This window comes from Anas platyrhynchos, chromosome 3 (assembly GCF_047663525.1).
Source record: "Anas platyrhynchos isolate ZD024472 breed Pekin duck chromosome 3, IASCAAS_PekinDuck_T2T, whole genome shotgun sequence".
In the NCBI taxonomy this organism is placed as follows: domain Eukaryota; kingdom Metazoa; phylum Chordata; class Aves; order Anseriformes; family Anatidae; genus Anas; species Anas platyrhynchos.
In genome coordinates, this window is record NC_092589.1 from 73,070,189 (window position 1) to 73,092,409 (window position 22,221).

The 22,221-nt window shown below is 34.3% G+C and overlaps 1 protein-coding gene across 1 annotated transcript in view; it reads left to right on the top strand.

Annotated features, from left to right (window-relative positions):
* AK9 (adenylate kinase 9) overlaps positions 1 to 22,221 on the top strand; it is a 67,504-nt gene that overhangs the window by 18,943 nt on the left and 26,340 nt on the right. Inside the window, exons 15-23 of the mRNA XM_038175820.2 lie at positions 208 to 330; positions 2,168 to 2,301; positions 2,918 to 3,074; positions 7,057 to 7,171; positions 7,590 to 7,663; positions 12,208 to 12,309; positions 20,003 to 20,086; positions 20,569 to 20,775; positions 21,707 to 21,834. Coding sequence (XP_038031748.1) covers positions 208 to 330; positions 2,168 to 2,301; positions 2,918 to 3,074; positions 7,057 to 7,171; positions 7,590 to 7,663; positions 12,208 to 12,309; positions 20,003 to 20,086; positions 20,569 to 20,775; positions 21,707 to 21,834 — 1,124 coding nt within the window. The remainder of the gene's footprint in view (positions 1 to 207; positions 331 to 2,167; positions 2,302 to 2,917; positions 3,075 to 7,056; positions 7,172 to 7,589; positions 7,664 to 12,207; positions 12,310 to 20,002; positions 20,087 to 20,568; positions 20,776 to 21,706; positions 21,835 to 22,221) is intronic.

Consider the following 22,221-nt stretch of genomic DNA (forward strand, 5'->3'; position numbering starts at 1 on the left):
GTACAAGTCTTGTCCATTGCCAGGGCTTAAAAGGTGCTTACAATTCCTAAAAGGTTGTTTGGGGGCTTTCACAGACTGGGAGGCTGGAGTTCATGAAGGGAAAGCTGGCATGTTTTAGTCAGATGGATTTAGTGGTGAAGTATTTGTATAAAATGATTTTCTACTTACCTGTTTTTTCATGACTTTATTATGATTTCATAACTATAGGAGACTTGAAGGAACTTAGTAGTATCGAGGAAGCAGATGATTCTGAAGAAACCACTGAAATGGGAGAAGAAATAAACTTGGAAGAAGAGGGTAGTGAGGTAAAATCTGACATCATCCAAGAAGGTAAAAAGTAAATCTTAGCTACTCTAAGCATGGCACTCCAGGCCTTCACTGTGTCTTGGAAATTAAAAAGTGAAAGATAATCTTTTTTTCTTATTTACACTTGTAGGACTATCTTAATTTTTTTTTCCTGTTGCTGATACTATGATTTTAAGAAACAAAATGAAATGGTTAATTTTGTAATTGAAAACATATCTAGGTTAGTTAACTCATTAATACCATCTCACTATACAGGGAAAAAATTCCCACTGATTTTTGTAGGAGCTAAATTTGGTGTTTTAATTACACTTTGTGTTTTTATAGCATAAACTCATTTCAGAAAATTTTCATAGATAAGGGAACAAGTGTACATTCACACACACACACATACACACACACACACACACAAAACTAACTGAAGAAAGAAAGGATCTAAATTCAAGAATTAAATTTTTTTGCCACTTGAATATGAGAAACTTAAAAGCATGCTGTGTTTTAATTAGTTGAAATAAACAAATAAGCAAAATGAAAATAGTTTCATGATTTTTTCATTTTTCATGACAACTAAAATAAACAAATGAAAACAGTTTGTAAGCCTGACGTGGTTTACAAATACTAGGATTTATTCTCATACAGAACAGACTGACATTTTGTCATAAGTGATGAAAATGGATTATTAGGTGTATACAATTAGTAATGGACATTATTAAATATATTTATAAGGATCTAAAATGGAAATGAAATAAACATGGAAAGTGAAGTAATTTTTACAAGTTCCTTTGCCTTTTTGAAAGGAAAACAATTGTTCCTTCAGTCATGATCTTCCTTTCAAGGTGTTCTTTAATAGCAAAAGGTGTTCAAGAGATCGCTGAAGAAATAGCATTTTCTGAATGTGGGGAAATAGAATATAGTGTCTGTAGCTACAATAAGTGTAAAGTCTATTTATAGTTTTTTTCCGTTTGGTTGTGGGTTTTGTTTGCTTTTTTGTTTTCAGAATAGAAACACTTAGAAAGCTATTATCTCTTTCCCATGGAGCTTGTAATTTGTGGGGAAAAAAAAAAAGAAGAAAAAAAACACAGCAACTAGTAATGTGTATATTTGTGCATGTAAAAAATATCAATACAATCACTGAAAAATATTGGCATAATTAAACAAAGCAAATACGACATTTTTGCTAATTATACTCCTCACATAACAGTACTGCAGTTACCAAGAACAGTTCTTTAACAAACTATGCTATAATTTTATCAAATTAGTATGTAAATTGTGAAGTAACTCTGAATGTTTTCTTAAAAAATTTGTAAGTAATTACAGTTCATTGTATCAGTAATTATTAACATAATATGAATCTAATGTGAGTATTTTGTATATATTAGGGAACGCAGGCTTCTTGATTATTGATGATATACTGTCTTGAACTACACATTGTATTAATTTTTAAATCAATCTGATCAACCTTTGGATTTAAGAATCAAAGAGAAATCAAATCAAAGGAAATTCTCAGATGCCGCAGCTGCCTGATATTTCTAGTATACTAAATGTTGTTCCATTCATATTGAAAGAATACTTCATTTAGCAGTAGAATACACTGTAGAGTTAAAAGTTTTTGGTTTTGTTTTTTGAATAAGAGAGCAGCAAATCAAGATCCTAAAACTTAAATTTTAAGATATTCCTTGGAAATGTGTTCAGAGGGAGTGCTATTTGATTCTTTTTCAATATCATTGTGTAATATTGCTTAAAATGACTGCTACGCTGTACCTATACAGTGGCTTAATTTAGTTGGCAAGCAGTTGCTCCTGATTAGAGGAAACACGTATTTTAGGAATTTGTGATGTCCTTAAAATAAAATCTATATTGTTAGAAATGTCAGAGATAACTGCTGACCACCCAGAAGTTCAAGCGATGGTAGAAGAAGCTGTAAAAAGTGCATCAGAATCTGAAGTTATATTGTCACCTGAAATATATGCTGAAACACTGGAGAGAGCTATTGCAGAGGTAAACCTACAAGTATTGCATAGCAAAGCACTTTCTTTCTAAGAGCAGCCTCTAACAGTTCATAGATTATTGATACATATATTCTTAATTTTACAATTTGAAAGATCAGTCTAGTTCATATCACACAGCCTGAAAGCTTACATATGATTGATGATAGACTGAGCAAGGTCATGAAAGACAAATCTATTGAAGGTTGATACAAACTATTACAGACAAGGAGAAATATCTTGAAGAAGTACATTGTTACACTCTTAGTCACTGTTAAAGAATTGTCTTTGGAAGTTTATCCAAGAATCATGAACTGTTTTAAATTTATGCACTGTTTTGTAAATCTTGAACCTGGAATATAAATTGTTTATAGGCAGCCCTAAAAATTACTGACACATTCATCTCTCTTTGTTCAAAATGTTTTTATTGCATTCAGATATGTAAAGTTATAAATGTCTTACTTTTTATTAACATGAAATTATAATAGGGAAAGAGTGATAACATTTAGAAAACTATTTTGTATTGCACACTCTTTTTAAACATATCACAAGCTGTTTTAGTCTTTTTATGTTAATGAACATAAATGTTAATGTTAATTAACCTTACGTTAATGAACATTTCATAACAGCTCACGAAGCAGAACAAAGACAGGTATCCTGGTGCTCCAGAAAAAGGAGGATGGGTAGTGGATAATTACCCTTTGTCAGAAGATCACTGGTCAGCTTTATCAGAAAAAGGACTTTTACCTGACACTGTTGTCTGTCTGCAGGATACAGAAAAAGATGGTTAGTAAATACACACTAATGGAACTTAACCTTTTCTATTTTATGTGTTGAAAATAAATATCTGTAGATAAAACACACCTGCAAGAAAACCCAGCAGTTATGTTCTATTTACAAATTTTGGGAGTCTGTAGAAAGTGAACAGAGAAGGAAGGATTTAGTGGATCAACAAGGGTACTCTAAATTTCTTATGGTTTAGATTAAGGGAATTAAGATAACTGAAAAGAGGAATGCTTTACAAAGCAGTAAATACCTTCTATTTACAAACCTATTTACATTCTCCTCCTACTTACAATCAGTAATACTAGTAAATAACACTGGACTCCTGCAGACTTTGTCTTGCAGACTCTGTATTCCATGTCTGGCTGACCGCTAGCTTCTAATGTGGCTCTCAAATTTCCCTGCCTGTTCATTGGTTTCCCTGCTTGCAAAATCAGATTATAACTTATGAACTTTCTCTGCTTAAGAGAAAAGTGGGGAGTACCTATATGCAGATGTACCTTGTTCCCCATCCTGAGGACAAAGAAATTTAAGGAACTATTTGGCCAGGTTGATACAATAGCTTGATATCAATGAATGCAGAGGAAGGAATTTTTACTTCAGGCTTTCAAACAAGAAGGAAGGTTGGTACCAGGTATGGAAAAATGAAACAGATTCATACATTGTTAACAGTTTTGCTTGCCAAATCATGTCTTAATCGATTGATTGATTCATACTACACAGCAGGTTTCATTGTCCTGTGACAATCATATATAATCATTACTTGCTCAACCCAGTTTCTTATCAAAATGTTTTTCAGTAGTAGAAACTGCCCCTCAATAAAGGAACGTCTATTAACACTTGGTTCAAAAAACCTCAGTAACTGATATTAAAATCAGTCAAAATCCTTTGTCCTTGAATATAAAAACAAACATTGCTTATATAGTTTATGTAGAGCAGCTTTCCTATTTAAAAAAGAGGCTTTTCAGAAGCATGTCATCTTGATCAGATGATCAGCTAATCATCTAAGTACCCAAACTACTTGGTTATATGACTTTGTGAAATTTTGTAACTTAAACATCTTAACGAAAAGTCAAATGTGGCTGGAGCTTGAATACATACTTAAAACGGGATGAAGATTTCTATGAGAAATTTCTAGATCCACTGCTTGTCAAAAAATCATATTTGTTGTTCCTGTCACTTAAGAAGAGCTCATCTTGGGCAGTTCCAGAAAGAGCTTAAGGATACATTGCATTTCCATGCCTCATCTTTGCCTCCCAGAAATTTCAAGAATATTAAAATGGTCATGAACCTTGTTTCTGGAATGCTGTGCATTGTCATTTCTTCCTACCACAAAAAACACCTTAATGCATGTAGTTGGTATGTAGCAATGTGATATTAATATGGTGTCTTGTTTACAATAATAAACACAACAATACTGTGATATATTAACATGGTGTATGTTAGTTAATACTAAATAATAGACAGCAGGAGTCAAGTTCTAGCCTTTTCTGCAGGGAAAGGACTGAGGTGGGGTAGGTGCTTTCAGAACTATGTCAAATTCTGACAAGTGAAGAGCAAGTTAAGAAATTAGTGAATTAACTGGATAAAGAAAAGGTTGTCTAGTCTATAATCTTTATTATAGGTCAGCCACTTTAGGAGTAGATAATTCTTCATGGGAACCATGTTGAAACTCATCAATAATAATTTCCCCCTTTTTTTCATTGTGGAAGGGAAAAACTTGAAGTCCATAACAGAGGCTTTCAAATGAAGACCGCTCTAGGGTCTTCAATGCACACATTTCTGACACTGCCACTAGTTTTCAAAACTTATCTCTGGATCACTTGTTCTGATCTGGACAATCTGTTTTATCCTCTTGGTAGCCACCTCTTCCATGCAATTACCTTCTGTTTTTATAGTCAGATAGTTGGAAGATTCTTTAAAGCCTAAACCTAAGTCTTTCCACCTAGAAGTGAGACAGATCTTCATGAAATTTAGATTTTATGCTCACAACACCAGTGTTACCTCTATTTGAACTAACACTGTCATAATCTTTATATTACATAGGAATAAAGACTTCTTTCTTAATTGCACTCCATTTGGTCCTAAGTTTAAGTAGAGTTCAAGCTTAGAAGGAAATCACCATTCCCATTTTTAATGTTTTTGAGATGATAATGAGACTGTACACTAATTTTATCCCTGGTACTGTATCAGACTTTCATATGAATGAATGTCTTTTTTTTTTTTCCTGAGTTTCACTCAGGTGGGAGGAAATGAATTAACTTACTTTAAATGATAAAATATATATTTTTACTGTCTCAGCTTGAAACCAGTCCTGTGCAAATTGAATGCAAGACATAGTATTTATACTGCAAGGGAAATGTAATGCTGGCATAGAGATTTTCATAAGACTTTAAATTGCATTAAAACAGGACACTTCAAGAACATTGTTCTTTTAACCAGAATCAGATCAGCTACCTACAAACCTGCTCCGTTAGCAAATTCATTTCTGGTTAATACTAGTGGTTGATATTCTCAGGTCAGCCACTTGGAAATTAGCTAATTTATTATCTGTTATTATAAATGCTTATAAGTCACTTGCTCAATTTGATCAAGTGATACTGAAATCGTTTATGAAATGTAATAATATTGATCTTTTAAGTGAGAAACAACACATGATGGTATATAAGGAAGAAAGAATGGTTGAAATCGTAGAATCATAGATAGTATACTAATTGTGTTTCCTCTAGATGTTCTCCATAGGTTGATTCAGTAATTAAAGCTGCTTCACTATAGTTCAATGTAATTTGGATTCTGAATAATTTATTAAATTAATGCTGTTTGGCATTGCTGCTTTTCATAACACTGTGAGAAGACACAAAGTCGGGGAAGTACATATCTGGGCCACCAGACAAAGCCACTGAAAACTCACAACCTTTTTGCAAAAGAATATCCAGACAGAATTATCTAAATATCAGTTCACAAACTACATAAAAAAAAAAAAAAATCCCATTACTCTCCCTCCATTTTTCAGAATTATATATATTAATTAAGAGAATCTATTTCAAATATGTACCATTCACACAAAATTATCATCTATTTCAAATTGACACAGGCTCAATGTTCTTAAAAGTTAAATAACGTGTGCTTGAGTTTGCTTAAAAATAAATTCTATGTGAGTTGACAATAGTGACCACATGAGATTTGGGAGGAATAAGTATCGATAAGGTGAGGTGAAGGAGGCAAGTCCATAATGTCTGCTAGAAGGTTTGTTTGCGAGTGTAACTTTTTGTTTATGGCTGTTTCCTTGAACTTAGCAATTTTTTTTTTATTTATTTATTCTTTTTTTCCCCCCTTTGGACAATTTATTTATTACTGAACTCTTTATTTGATTCCCATATTTCTGTCTCTAAATAATAATGTGGTACTAGGTTTACATAGCATTTTGAGTCACTACTTTGTAAGCTATTCCTTGAGGTAGCCTAAACTAGCATGGTTCAACTGTTGGAAATAGATTTCGGCCACACGGCCATGTATCATAAATCTATTTGCCAAAGTAAATAAATCAGTTGAAATTCCTAGTAGGAACAGTGTATTTCTTCCTTTCTGTCAACCAGCTGTAGCAGTACAGGTATGCACAGGCTTTAAATTTTTATTTGAATGTTTTTCATTTGTTCTTTCATAGTTTTCTTTGTGCACATCCAAACAAAATAAATGCCAGAGAAATGCATGATACATGGAAATATAAGATAAATCATTTCAGTGTTCTCTCTCCTTATAGCCTTCATCATAGCCTTCCAATATCCCAGTGTCAGTTTATTAGATGCTTGAAGTTGAAAACAAAGCTCTAAAACATTATAATAACATTTCAGTGGTATATATGCCTTTTCTGGGCTTTAAAAAGAAGTAGGAAAATTGTTTATTATTTGTTAAATAATTTTCCTAACTCAGCTTTAGTTTTATACAGCTGCACAAAACTAATTACTGTTGCATAATTGTACTGCAGGCAGCTGTATACTACGCAGAACATACTTAGCAAATAAAGATGAAATTAATTCAAAGATATTGAGAAGACTAGAAGATGAAGCATTAGAAAAGAAAGAAGCAGCAGCAGCAGCAAGGTAAATTATACTAAATATTTAAACATATAAAGTGCTCACAAGAAAATTCTAGCCTTACTTTGAGTTAAACGTTATCAGTGCATTTATCAATCAACAGAAATTTAATAAAAAAGCACATTAAGCTTTGACCTGATGGATATAAAATAACCCAGTATGTGTTAACTTCAAGGGTTATCTTATTTAGATCGATACATGTGGTGGCAGAAGATTATCTTGCTAAATGCATTTTCATTAGCCTTCTACTAGCCCAGCCTTTTGAGACAACGATACAAGTATGATACAATGATACATGTATGAACCAAATTATATTTCAATTCTTAACAGTATTTTTCCACATATTTACTTCCATTTAATAATTTGCAATTTGCTATGTTTATATTTGTATAAATCTTTAAAATGAATTATCTTTTACTCACAGAAGAGAAATGCAAGAGGTACTGACACTAGAAGAAGAACAGCAGTCTCAAGAAGCTGCTGAGGAGAAAGGTGAAAGTATGTATCATTCAACCTTTATTTTATCCATGTATGTGTTTCAAATGATTTAGGAATTTGGTGCTTATGCAGATTTTACAGTTTTGAATTTCTTTTTACATTCAACATTTGGAAAAATGACTTCTTTGCTTCCTTCACTGATTCAGGCCTATATTTCTATGTGGCATTCTTAATGGATGTTGCAGAATAAAGATGTTTATTATATCAGCCAGCACAGTTATGGTTTTCAATAAATCTGAAGGGCAGAACTCTTTATTTCCTCTCTAGTAACTTTTCTAAGTGGGTTGTTAACTGTATTGAAACTTCATACTCATGAAAAAATCTGCATCCCCCTCACAAATTAGAAATTTTTGTTAGAATTTAGCCAATGGCTAATCAGAAAATCGCAAGACTGTCAGAAGATGTGTTTTCCTCCAAGAAGCTCAGCCTGAAACAATTAAAGGGGAATGGAAATTACTTCAGGAGTGGCACTGTTAACATGTGTTAAGGATTGCTGAATACAGTAGCAACTTATATTACAAATTGATGAATCCCATATGCCATTAGAGGCAAGGCTGCTGCAGCTCTGTGTCCCCAGGTCCAGCCAGTAACAAGTCTGAGCATTTATTCCCAATTTTCCTTTCATCCTCTTCTCCCTCTATTATCTACACTTGTTCCTCTACAGTCCACTTTGCTCCCTTCTTCTCCTTGCCTGTGGTCCTTTTCTGAAATGCCTCCGATAATATTATGAGTCTCTCACAGTCCCAAACTGCTTTTCCTGGCATCTCTTAATGAGTCTCACGCCCTCATAGGCAGGGAGAGCCTCCCTGGTTGACTCCTCTTCCAATGGCCCCGAGAGGAACCAAGTCAGGGTTATCTTTGTTCTGATTAAATAATCAGGATTCAAAAAAAAAAAAAAAAAAAAAAAAAAAAAAAAAAAAAGAGAGAATATAATTGTCCTGGTTTTGAGGGCTAACCGTCACAAACCAGTTGGAATTTTGCTCCTCAGACAATTCTATCAGTTGGGTCAAGATTTAAAATTAATTCTGGTTAGTTTCAACATTTTTGAATCTCAGTGGTCAAAAAAATTGTAAGGTTGAACCTTCCTTTTTACCTTCTTCAGTCACTGCCTACTTTCTTAGAAGATTGTTGCTGTCTGATTTAAGTCTGCTGTCAGGATGAAGTACAATGTACTTCACACAATACAATGCACAAGTATCTCTTTCTACATTAAGAACCAGGTTGGGGACTTCAGGGGATTTGCTTCTGCTACGGGGTATGAAGGTAGCTCAATGGCAGCCTAAATTATACCCTACAGCTTGGATCAGAAATTAAAAATTGACATACATGCTAATATTCTTTTTTTTTTTTCTTTTCTTTTTTCCCTTCACAGCTATAGGGGTTAGACTTCCATTTCTGTCTTACTTTCAAGTATAATATACTAGTTTCTGTCAAAAGATATTGTGACCAAGCTATGTTCTATTTTGTCAATATGCCTCATACACTCTTTCATTATCCAGTGTGGTATTTATTTTATCTGTCTATAAAAAGGACTAAGACATAAAGGTAGTATAGGATACACTGAATTTGGTAACTTGTTTTTAATTTTTTATTAGGTAACGTTTTACCTTTCCTTGACAAATACTCAAGCTTTGTTCTTTCAATTAAATTTTCAATTTTCAAATAAAACAGATAGCTGTTCTCCAAAGTGAGTGGGTTCTAAAGTATTAAATATAAAGTGTTCTACAGACATACCATATTCTTTCTCTCAAACTACAAAGTTCATCTTAATTTTGAATATATAACTCATTTTTATCTGAGTACATCAAAACAACAATTATTAATGACAGAAGAAATAATGTCACACACACACTTGTGCTATTAACACGTGATAAGTCCTTGTTCAGGGAAATCGTGTTTTCCTACGCCTACGTTTGGTTTCAATAATCAAACACTGACTCACCAAAACCACTTCAGTCATGCTGCTCTTAGCTTGACATCTGTTTTATTTCACATGTAGTGCCATCAGCACACTGACTGCAGCTTTTTTGCCATGTGACGTCTTTACAAAAATATAAATTGATTATATGTTCACAGTGCTTTTTTTATAGCAGTTATGATAGTAAAATGAGAACTCAAAAAACAAAACAAACAAAACAAAAAAAAAAAAACAACACAGAAAAACACTGCAGAGCCCCAGTCATGCTCCTTTGATGTGTCACATAAATAAGTTGCATTTCAGTAACTGCAATCTTTGTTACCTTAGTGTTGAATTAAATGGGAATTGCTTCAGGACTGAACATACTCAAATTTATAATATTATCTGTGTTTAAAAGGAAAAAAATATTCTAGTAATGAGCAATGTACTTTCATGTCTCCTAATGAAATTAAAAGTACATAGGGAAATTTTTTGGCTGAATTATCAAAAATATTTAATTAGGTTAGGAAGCTAAGTTCAATGCTGAAAATGTCTGGTGAAGGTATGCCAAAAAAAATTTACATAGGACCTCTTGTAGTGTCTAGCTGCAAATTATAGCCCCATATCTTTTTCAGGTTTCTTATTCCGAGCTTAAATTATTTTCAAGAGGTTTTTTTTTAATTGTCTTTATTTTTTAGCAGCTTTGCATGAGTATGGATTTATTTATACCATATGACAGCTATATAACTTCATGAGAATATAGAAGAGTTATACAGCTTCAAATGATCTGGGTGATCATTCCAATACTCTTGAGATAAAAGCTGGCGTTGTCTTGGATGGAATTGATCTTGTCCACTGAAGTAAGCAGCTGTCATGGTTTAAGACTATCTTCTGTCCTTTATTTGTCAGCCCTGCTTTTCTGCCAGAGATTATCCCTTCCTTAGAGCAAACTGGACAGGAACAAATGCATGTGTATGCCTCAGCTGCTGTATCTCAGTGGGACGTGTAACTACAATCCAATCTTCTTGTTTGTTTGTTTTTTCTACCTCTACCTGGAAGCTTTTCAGCGAGAACAGAAATTGAAGAAAGAAGGTTTATTAATCTGCAGACAAGGGAATAGCAAATTACTTGTACCACAAACTTCAAAGCAAGCTGTAGTGATATTATCTTCTCAGGAATGGTTTGTTCAGTCTTTGAGCATTATTGCATGGTCTTCAAAGCCACTTTCTGGTCTCCTTCATAAGCCAGACAATAATTACATTCTAATGCCCATAATCACAGCTTTTTAGGCAGAATTCCAGACTTTCAAGCAGAAAGGTTTTGAACAGCTTATCAGTTAAATACCAAATATCTTCAGTTTTGAAAGTTTTTGGCCTTTTATTCAGAGAAGAAAAAAAGGCTAAGGGATATTGGTTTAGTACAACTATACATCTCTTCTCAGCAAAAAGAATGAAAGCCTACGATTTGAGAAAAGCTCTTGTCAGCTTCTGCACATCTATAAGAAAAAATCTTCTCTGTTTGCTTTGTTTAAAGTCTGTCTGTCTTTCTTGTTCCCATTCAGCACCAATCTTGTAAATGAAATCTCTGTAGTACTCAGACACACTGTGAAAATCAGACATGCTCAGCTTCTCTGCCACAGCTATTTCCAATACCTTAAGGACTGTCTGTGATTTTGTTATGTATGCATGTGAGGGTTTGCACAATGACAGCCTTCACAAATTATCTTCCATTTTGCACATATTTTTCTGCATGTCATTCTCCTCTTTGTGCATATTACGAACTCTTGATTTCTTTAATACAGAGCATCAAAACTCATTTTGTTGGACTACATTCCTGTGAATATCAAAAGGAAATAAAGAATTAGACTAAGTGAAGAATTTTCTTGCTTTGACACATGCTAAAGGCTGTGGGGTTTTGTCTGCTAACTATATAAGAAGATGCTTGTTTATGAGAAATTTAAATCTTACTGATACTGCATAAATCAGAAATTCAATTTGCCAAAAAAAGAGATATATGTAAAAATAAATGCCATAACTTCAGATTTTAAAATACATCCTTGTATAATATGATTTCAGTTTTGGGTAGTCATAATATGTTTAGATATATTAATGGTGTTTTACTACTAAGGGCATAAGCAGAACAAGGCTTGTAGAAAAAAGTGGTATTTATTATTAACCAACTCATATAGTCAGAAAAATTATACCAGCCTTCAGGTACACAAGCCCTTCAAGTCAGAAGCACTGCCATCCAACAGGAGCTGATCTGTAGAACACTGAGTTTGTTCTTTTGCAAGGTCATGTTTTTGAGCATAGTTTGAGCACAGATCACGTAGCTTATAATGAATTTAAAATATTCTTACATGAAAGCACTGAACTAAGTACTATTCTTCTCCGCTTCACAGTATTGTAGCATCTGATAGATAGTCTGCCTTTCTGCACAGATCAAGTAGCTGATTGTAAGCTGTTTTGTTCAGTATGCAGTACCTAAGCATCAAAGGAACAAACACTTCTTTTGCTGGTGGTTAAATGTAAGTTTTGCAGTGTGATCCAAAAATACCTTTATTTCTCTAGTGCCTCAATCAACCATCAATGGGTATGCTAAAGTTACTAATGAACATAAATGAATAAAGTTACTTCTGTGCCTATAGAATCTGAGGACGATGATGAGCGGCTTCCACCTGAAACTGAACAAGTGTCTCAGGAACAGTCCGGTGATTCTGCTGGTCATAAAGAAGAATCCAATCATACAGGTTGGCCTTGTAGCATATATAATCTCTCTTTCTTACTTGTTAGTATCATGAATTGTATCATTTTCTGAAAGTTTTTACTATATTTGAAAAATGAGCTGTAAATATAATTCTTTTTTTTTTTTTTTTATAAAAAAAAAAAAAGTTTATAATGGAATAGTCAAGTTCAAGTCATTTTAACATTTGTAAATGCAATTAAAGGCATTTAGTGATTTCCTGCTAAAAATAATGTACCAGGTACTATGCATTTTGAAAAACAACAAAACCCCACTATTTCCATTGCTGTGTCCAGTCTAAATGCCAAATTAATAAATGTGTACAGGGATCTATACAAATAACAAGTAAAGTGAGGCTTGATGAAATTCCGGGTTAACTTCTTCAGAAACCAATGAGTGCTCTTTACAGGATGAAGTGATAAGTGAGGGAAATTAGAAGAGAAAAAAATATATATTAGAAAGTCACTATCATGAATTGTGACAAAAAAAAAAAAAAAAAAAAAGAGAGAGAGAGAGAGGAGCATGAGGGAATTTTAAAAACATACCAGGAAACAAACTCCAGTATTCACAAATAGCTGCATGTGATCTTAACAAATCCCAGTTCTACAGACCACTTTCAAATTAATATAAACATCCACATTAATCTGAAATTACTAATCCATTCTCTGCAGCAAGGAATCTTGGAAAAAAATGGAAATGGATGAATTTGAACTTTGGATGTAAATAATGGGAATATGTCCTGTTTCTTGCTAATCATACATTGTCCTGTTTCATGTTTTCCCATGGAGTTGTATTTTCTTCTTTTTGGTAGAAGGCACAATTCTACAGTATGTGGAATGCCATAGAGCCATTACCTAATGAAAATAAACAAGAAATAATATCATAGCTTTCTCTCAAAAAAATATTTTGAAGGCAACTTGTCTTTAATGAGGATGGTCCTTTTTAGTATTTAAAATTAACGTTTTAGATTTTAGCTATTAGAAGATTTAGAATATATTGAAGTCCAAGAGACAAATAAATCCAACATAAAACATTTAACGTTAAATAGAAAGATGTTAAATGTACATTTTTATGCTTTTTGCGTCACCTCAATCCTTATGCAGTGGAAAGAGTCAACTTGATCTGTAGACTAAACAGCTTTTTACCAAACACCATGATTCAGTACACACAATATAAGGTTGCCTACTAAGTGCATTTCACTGTAATTAGCTCAAAATTATTTGGCAGCATATATTTATAAGTAATAAAAAGTCTTTATTAAACAAACTACAGGATCTGTTTCAAAAAGACAAATGAAAACATGTTCATAATGAAATGTGTATCAATTTCAAGGAATGAAAGTGTCGCTGTTATCCCACATTTTGCCTGTCTGTTTATTTTGATGGTTAAACCCTTAACGAAGAAGCCATGTTAGCTTCTGTTCTCTCTGTCTCAGCTTTGGCAGGGTTTGAGGAGAGGGAAGGACTTTTTCATCTTTTTTGTCGTTGAATATGGACTGAGGGCAGAACAAGTCATATCTAATACCAGCAGAACACTGTAAAAATACATTAAAGCCTCTCCTTCCCCAGTAACTCACTTGGAGAATGTGGGGGCAGAAAGCCTTTGAGGATTGTTTGTCTCTATGGTAACTACACTCAGTAAAAGCAAAAATGACACAGAGCAAAAGAATATGAGAGACTGTGGTATAGACATGCCACGTGAAAGCTCCGGATTTAGGGGTGTGGGGGATTGTCTCCTATCACCTCAGTTATGAAGAAAAGAAACCGATTAAGAACAGCATGGTTAGATTGACTGATACCTACTCTGCAGGAAGTGTGTTTGGATTTTTAGATCCAGTTATTTTTAAGTCATTACTGTCTTTTCAAGATATTTTTCTTGATTATATTTCTTTCTTCAAAAATCTTTTCGCACAGTGAATCACCTCTGTAAGCACAATGTTGTAACTCATATATAATAGCAAAGGTGCAGTTGCCTTACTAAACTATTCTCTGGTATTCTGGGTCCCCAAGACCGAGTTTGAGAAAAGCCAAATGTCAGGGAGGCAATGTTTTTTATCATAATGATGTTGAAATACCAGAGCCAATACAAAATAATATTTGGGTTGTAAGGTTTTGGGATTGTCCCTTTTCCCTAGGAATGTAATCTTTTTTTTTTTTTTTCCTTTTGTTACTTCTCCCGTCTTTTAAACATTTCTTCGATTTGCCTGCATAATCTATTAAAAACTCCCCAAGTATGCAACAATTGCTGTTGAATAAGATTCCTTAAGCAAGAAAACTCTCTGGTAGAGGTAATATGACTGAATTATGTATCTAGAGTAGTGAATCAGACCTGGAACATCAAAGTTGCTTATCATCATTTGATAAATGTAGCCTATCAGAAAAGGTACAGCATGAATTGTGAGTGTTCCTGAGATTAAGGTTCATGTGGGAAGACCTCTATTGAGTGGATTTGTTACCGTGTTCAATATGCTGTCTCAGATGATGCCACATATTCATTTAAATCCATTATTCTGCCTGTGTATTTTCAAAATTTCATGACCTACTCACAATTGAGAAGTTTTTAAAGGGCAGGACTCTGAAAGATGCTCTGTCAAATGCTAGATCTAGACAATACGCATTACCATCTTCCATACATTACTGCTTTGAATAGGTCTGCGGTTCACAAGGCAGCACATGTGATTTCTACAGTGTGAATGTGCCAGGGATAATGTGCAAAAAACAGTTAGTGTAACTTAGTTATTACTGTATCCTTTGCTTATTTTCTTGATATCTGTGTTCCTAATGGAATCATCATTACATAATGCATTACTGCTGCCCAGATTTATACGGGTTTTACTTGGCTAGATGTCTGTCTCATTTGGAATACATCACTGTAGACTGAAACATAATTAACTGTGGCATTTATACAACATATTTTAATGTACATAAAAAAGGAAGGTAGTTTCATGTTCCTATTTAGAATCACAGGAGACAGCAGTGCCATTGCTGAGGATAACTAATGCGATGAGATGAATGTTTAGCTTAGTAAAAAGAAAATGTTTATAAACATTTTCAAGAAAATAATTAATTTCTAATTCAAGATTAAATTACGTGAATTTTGCATGCTGTTTCTGCTTAATTATATGCCCGTTTGTGCTTTTGGACTAAAAATCACTCAAATGCAGGGAAGGTTAGCCACTGAGGTGTCAGTCTAACAATTATGTGCTGTTCAAAGCTGTAAAAAGAGGAGAGGAAATGCATTAATTATTCTTTGCTATAAAGGATCACAAAAATACTCGTCAAAATGCTTCTTTGTTAACCTGTTGTTATTGAAAAGTAGCTCAAATAAAATGAAGTTTTGTCGTTCACCTTAGGGACAGCGTGTCAGGAACTGAGAGCAGTGTACAAAACAGCCACCAGGGCAGAGGGCCATGGCACCGGGGCCCAGTCCCAATACCCCAGCCAGGGGCACCAGAGCAACCCCAGCCACAGGTCACCAGGTGCCTCCACAGGGACAGGCCAAGGCTGGGTCCAGGAAATGGGCCCACAAGTGGGCCTGGCTTGACAGAAGCTGGGGCCAGGCAGGGCAGAGTTCTGGGGAGCTGGAGCCTGGCTCTGCTGCAGCCTCAGTGGGGCAAGAGCTGATGGTCTCAGGGTGATGTGGGACCTTGGGCCTCGGCAGGGTTGGGGCATTCCAGGGGATGGGGAACAGGAGATGGTCAGTACTGGCAGGGCCCTCTTGTCCTGCATGCAAATTGCCATAGATGGCCAGATATATTTAATATCTGTTTATCATATATATAATAGAGGTATATGGGGATATTGAGTGAATAATAGCTTCAGCCCTGTAAATGAAAGAAGAAAATTCTTAAAAACATGGGAGTATCTAGGAATTTACTCTAATTCTAAAGGACTACACCTGAAGACCTAGACTTGTAAGGAGATGTAGGCATTGCAGTTCCCAGAACTTTAAAATGCCTGCCTTCATATATGGAATTTAGGGCTATAGAAACAGGCACGAGTAGCAAACTAGGAAGGGGCTGACCTTACTAAGCCATGAAGGAATGTCAGAAGGAGGAATGTATCTGAAAGCTTACATCTTTTTAAATTTGGCTGATGACAAAAGAATGAGAGTCAATACTTCTATTTCTTCGGCAATTAACTCACTGGAGGCAGGGCACAGACTTGATTACTTCTAGAAGGCAGTACTCATACTTTCTTTGATATAATAGCTTCATAGGTAGCTTAGCCAGGCAAGTCAGAAAAAAATAGTTAGATGTGTTCCCTGGCTGCCAGGCGCTCTTAGCCCCATATCTCAGCTGCTGTTAACACTTCTGGATGTTGCTTTAGTTGGTAGCATGTTAGAGAAAAGTTAGGCAGCATCTCCACACTTGCTGTTATGTTTAGTCCTATTTCCTGCCATATACTTCTGATATCTAATCACCAAAATCCACCTACATCATACTTGGTAATAAAATTTTTTGAGCAGGCTCTATTTTGGAAAATATAATGTGGCATTTGTGTATTTCTTCAGCAATTCACAGTAGAAAAATAAGCATTCAGTTTTGGGAGGAAATTAATTTTCTTAAAGAAGAAAACAATAATGGGGCAGTCTCACTCTTCATGAACCAGAAACACATTTTTTGTGTGTTTTCAGGTTAGGGCAAACAAAAAATATAAGTTACATTGTTGTAATTTCACATAGTGACTACTGGCCTGCTTTATGTCAGGGTAACTATAAAATTCTGTCAACCTTTAACCAAGCAAAAACCAAAAACCACTTTTTCACTGTTTTCCCTGCATTTTTAAGAAAATGGTCAAAGCTTTTAACATACAGAGCATTAGATAAGTCTTTCAGGTTTAGTAATACTCCTTTTTTTTTTTGGCTGACCCTAATGTTGCTTGTGTCAAAGTCTGTTCCTGCTCTCAAAACAGGACAGAAATGCAAGGAGAGGGGGAAAAATATGGCAAAGTAGAAAACCACTCTGTCCCCTGTTCAAGCTCTTCCATGCAGCTTCATTTCTGGCAAGAGACAAACACAGCATACAGCAAGGTTATAGTAATATCAGGCCATTACAGTCATTGCTCTCAACTTCTTTTCTGTCTGTGTGTTAAAGAGAGTGATGTCAGCCTTGTTAAACAGGATACAGAAGAAAAATGATAGGAGAAGGAAGAAAATCAGGGCTGAAAATGCTAGGAGGGCGAGGAAGGTGAACAGTAGCAACAACACGCTGCAGCTGCTGGAGGCTGTGGTGTAGTACAGAAAGGGAAGTGATGATGCTATCTAGGCACCTCTGTACCTTCTAGCTGAGAAAGAATTTCATACCAGGACTTTCAGGACCTAACAAGGTCTACATTGATATGAAATGCAGCCCTACAAACTAATGAGTTTCTCCTTCTCTGTTGCTGTGTTCTCCTACTGTCAACAAGTTTTTAATTACCTCTGGCTTTTTCTGCAAATAGATGGTGTTGGAAGCAGCTCGCTCTTTATTACTTTGCTCACTGTGACAGATTTGGTATAGCACCATGCATGAAGTTTTTGCCATGTTTGTCGTGCATAGTACCTTGAATTTCTTATTTAAATCAATGAATTTTTTCAATTTCTAACTTTTGTTTACTTTTCATGAGAAAGCGTTACGAGACAGGCTTGGACAACCTTATACAATTGCAATTCTGGACAAGTTATTTAAGAGATTGTCTTTCTTTTCCTTTACTCATTAAACTGTGTTATTGTATGCAGACATGGCTTCATTAAAATTAATTTTTTTGTGAGTTCCTCAGTTTAAGTTTCCACAGAGGGAAGCCTTGATATATACTTTTCATTTAATTTTACTTATTTATTCATTCATTCATTCATTCATTCATTATTTATTTATTTATTTATTAATAACTATTATTAAATAATAATAACTATTATTAAATAATAATAACTATTATTAAATACTACTACTAATAATAATATAGTACTCCTTGTCCCAGAGTACATCGTCTGGGCACATAATATCTACATTCACAGTCTTTTTCCTTGTATACCTACAGATGGTTTTTGGCCTCCAGAGAAAGGGGTTACACTTTTGCATCTCATTATTGGCACTTCTTAAAATTGCTCCATATGTACATACATCTGTAATGTTTCATAGCACCAGTATTTGGGTTCAGTAGGTCATTGGTTTAGGTATAAGTCATTTCTTAAAATGCTTTTGTCTGCAGAATTAAGAGTATTCTTAAGATCCTTATAAGTGTTTAGCTGAGAAGGTGCAGAGGGAACAACAGCACACTAAGTCACACTCCAAAAACACAGTAAAACTAGGCTGCTGCTACTTGCTGGGTTTTGCCAGTAGTGTAAGAGGAGCTGTTTCTGAGAATTTTGTAAATAGCACAGTGACTTTCAAATGTGATGCAACTACTTTATTTGGGGAGGGCACACACACACACACCTTCAGCCCTTAATACATGCATATTCTCCCCATATTCAGTAGCATAAATAGGGGAGTTAACTGTTTCTTCTGGGACAGTGTGTGAGCACAGTAATTTTATCACACTGATCCATTTTGTTGGGGAATAAAAAAACAAACAAAATGTATCAACAGATAACTAAATGAGAATTAGTAGAATTTAGAAGCAAGTTATAAAATTGAAGAAGTACAAAGAGATGTTCCAAGCATTATTTTGTTTTCTGTTTTTATAGTTATTGTCAGTAACATAACGAGGAGAAAAATACTTTTTCTTTGAAATTGGTGTACTGGGTCTGGCTGGAATGTTAACTTTCCCGGCAGCAGCCCATACAGTGCCCATACATCTTGCTTTACTTCTCCCCCTCCTCATCTAAAGGAGGGGGAGTGAGAGAGCGGTTGTGGGGTTTAGCTGCCCAGCACGGTAAAACCACCACAATTGGAAGAGGTTCCATTATGATATTCATGATATTGTGTATTTTGAGTTCATATGTAGTGCATAATTTATGATATTATCTGCTAAACTTCATTTTTTCTTTACACATGCATGACCAAATTGTCTCTGAATACGTAGCAGATCACCTCTGAGTTAATTTCTGTATGTTAATAGCAATACACAGTTGAAAAGATGGATTCATAACTTCTAAGTGTCCTGGTTTAGTGATTAAATTGCCAAAACAAGGCTTGAAAGTCAGAAATAAATTCCCTCTTAATTCTGTCACAGATTTGGTTGTGACATTGAAAGTATTCCAGTTCTCTAAACAAAGAGATCTAAATATCAAGCTATTTAACACCCAGATTCTGTTTCATGTTACAGCAAAAGGGTGTTATGTGTACCTGCAGAGATTAAACCTTAGGTATTCAGGAATCAAGACATTTCCAGTACAGATCATTTTTTAAAAGGTGGATCATAATGTCAGTGTACCTGTCTTGCCTCATTTTTTAGTTATGGTTAGAAGGGTCATTTGTAATTTGTTTAATAACTCTTATATTGCATATTTAGGATTTATCAATTTAGACTTTCTGTCTTTGATAGCACCCTCATATCCTTGATATTTACACTGAAGTGAACTTCTCTGTTTAGACTCTTTTTTTCCCTTCTCTAAATTTTCTAATTTCTCAGCAATGTTGGCATGTTGATCTTTATATATTTATGTACCTCTATTTAAGGAAATGAAAGTTTAATTTATTAACATGTATATGTTGACATCTTGTGCAAGAGAGGAAAAACACCTAGTAATGTGCATTATACTTTTATTCACATAAACAGAACATAATCCACTTGAAGAAGAACAGACACCTAGCATGCAACCTGAGCAATCCACTACGTCTTTAGTAACTGAACCTGAACCAGGTTAGAACATTAAGTTTCTTTGCAGTGTGTGCTAGTTTTCTTATTCTTTATTTCTTCCTATATTGACAAGTTCTATGTGAGGTATGACCATATGGATTGTCTGTCAAAAACTGTTCATCATTAAATCATTATTTTAAATTATTATATATACTGTATTTTGCTATGCATAAAAAGCCATTATATGCATGTGTGCTAATTTAAATAACCACATGCAAATTTAATTAAGTAATCGAAACTTGTCTGCATTCCTGGAGATGCATCAGTATCTAGTACTTCAACATAATGAAGCTGGCATTTTCAAAGTATCTTCTTAAACTAGTAATATAATAATTTATAATTAGAAGAGAAAAATTAAAGCATCAGGGAGAAATTGTACCACCATATCTGAGGAAAATAAAAATTATCTTAAAACATAATGATACTTACTTAAATGCAAAATATTTTAGAGGAACATTGCCTTCTATATATGATTTGATTTTCAGAAATTGTGCTACCTGCATTTGAAGAGGATGATTTTCTAGATATACCAGAAATGGAAATAATTAAAACGAAGATTAACCTTTTCATGAATGACTGGCAAACAGTGGAGTCAGAAATTAAGCAGTCATCTCAAGTTCAGGTTGTTGTTTTAGAGATTGCTGAGCAAACTCCAGAAAGTCTGCTTAATCAAGTTGTTCTGGTTATGGAGGGTAAGTAATATTGTTTATGTGATTTACATTTAACTTACCAAGATGGATTTTGGAGAGCTTGTATGATGAATGGGGGAGAGGTTAAACTCAGTTCTATCTTATGCACATGTAGGTAAGCTGAAAAGCACACTAACAGCTTTCCAGACCTTGGAAGAGTGGGGAATATATATAGTTGAAATACATATGCAGGCATACAAATATATACAAAATAGTTCCCTAAACACTCTGATGTTGTATTTCCCTAGTCATTTCCACTGTGTTTTTGTGCCAGGATACCTGTATGAGAAATGGACAGATAATAAAGGTTCATTAATGTACAATGTTCATTTATGTCAATGAGATTTTCAGTGTGTGTAATAATCTACCCACCTGCATCAACTGTGTTTCAAGGCTGAATTTTTGCAGTTAATATTTTTATGACAAATACACTTTCTTCACCCAAAAGCTCAAATCTCCAGCAATTTTGAGTACTGGGTAAATATTAGTAATATATTTTTCCTATAGTTACTCCAGTTCAGGTTAAACAAAACACCTATTATGCTAGCTTTATAATCAAATAAAATTTGACTGATGATTTTTGCCAATATACAGTATGAAAGAAACTGTTGCACATATTAATGGCACTATCTGCATGTGTTTGTATAATACTTTCATACTAGGTAATACTTTCATACTAGGAGATCCCATTGACAACGCTAATTTACTTCAATTAAAAAAAAAATAGCAATTTAATTTTTGGAAGAATCAATACCTTAATATATATTTATTTCATATGTTTGGGAAGAACATTTTGTTCTATGAGTAGGAGAAATGGAACATACAGTTGGCATGATTTGCTTCCATATATGTGCTTACTTTTATGGACAAAGAGAATTTATTTTAACATAGCCAAATGAAAAATATTGAAACAGAAGAGAATTAACCTTTTCAGAACCTTTTAAATATCATGGTTGGGAGTTATCTGCTGAAGACTTAGATGAGGAAGCAGAAGACCTGGTTGCTGAAGTGGAAGCTGAAGAAGAAAATGAAGTTGCAGAAGAAGAAAATGAAGATGAAGAAGTGAGCATGCTCTTTTTGTCCATTTATCATCTGATTTTAGTTTATTTTCAGTTTGAGCTGTATCCCATAGAAATCAGTTTTTGCACCTGGTTTTGTGTGATCCAGTTTCAGCTGTCTTAAAGAATAAATGTAAGCACATGCTTCCAGAACAGTTTCATTGTATTCCCGTGTTCTGGCTGATAGTAGTTTTATTCCAGCAGGAAGCATAAATACCCCATGCTAATAGAATCAATGTAGCTAGTTGTTTTTGTTTGTTTGTTTGTTTTTAATGCTATAGAGGGGTTTTATAAAAAGAAGGAAATGAGAACTTTAATTTCAGTCAATCAGCAATGATTTTGTGATCTATCACGCAAGTATCAAAAGATGCAATTTAAAAGTCCTAATGTA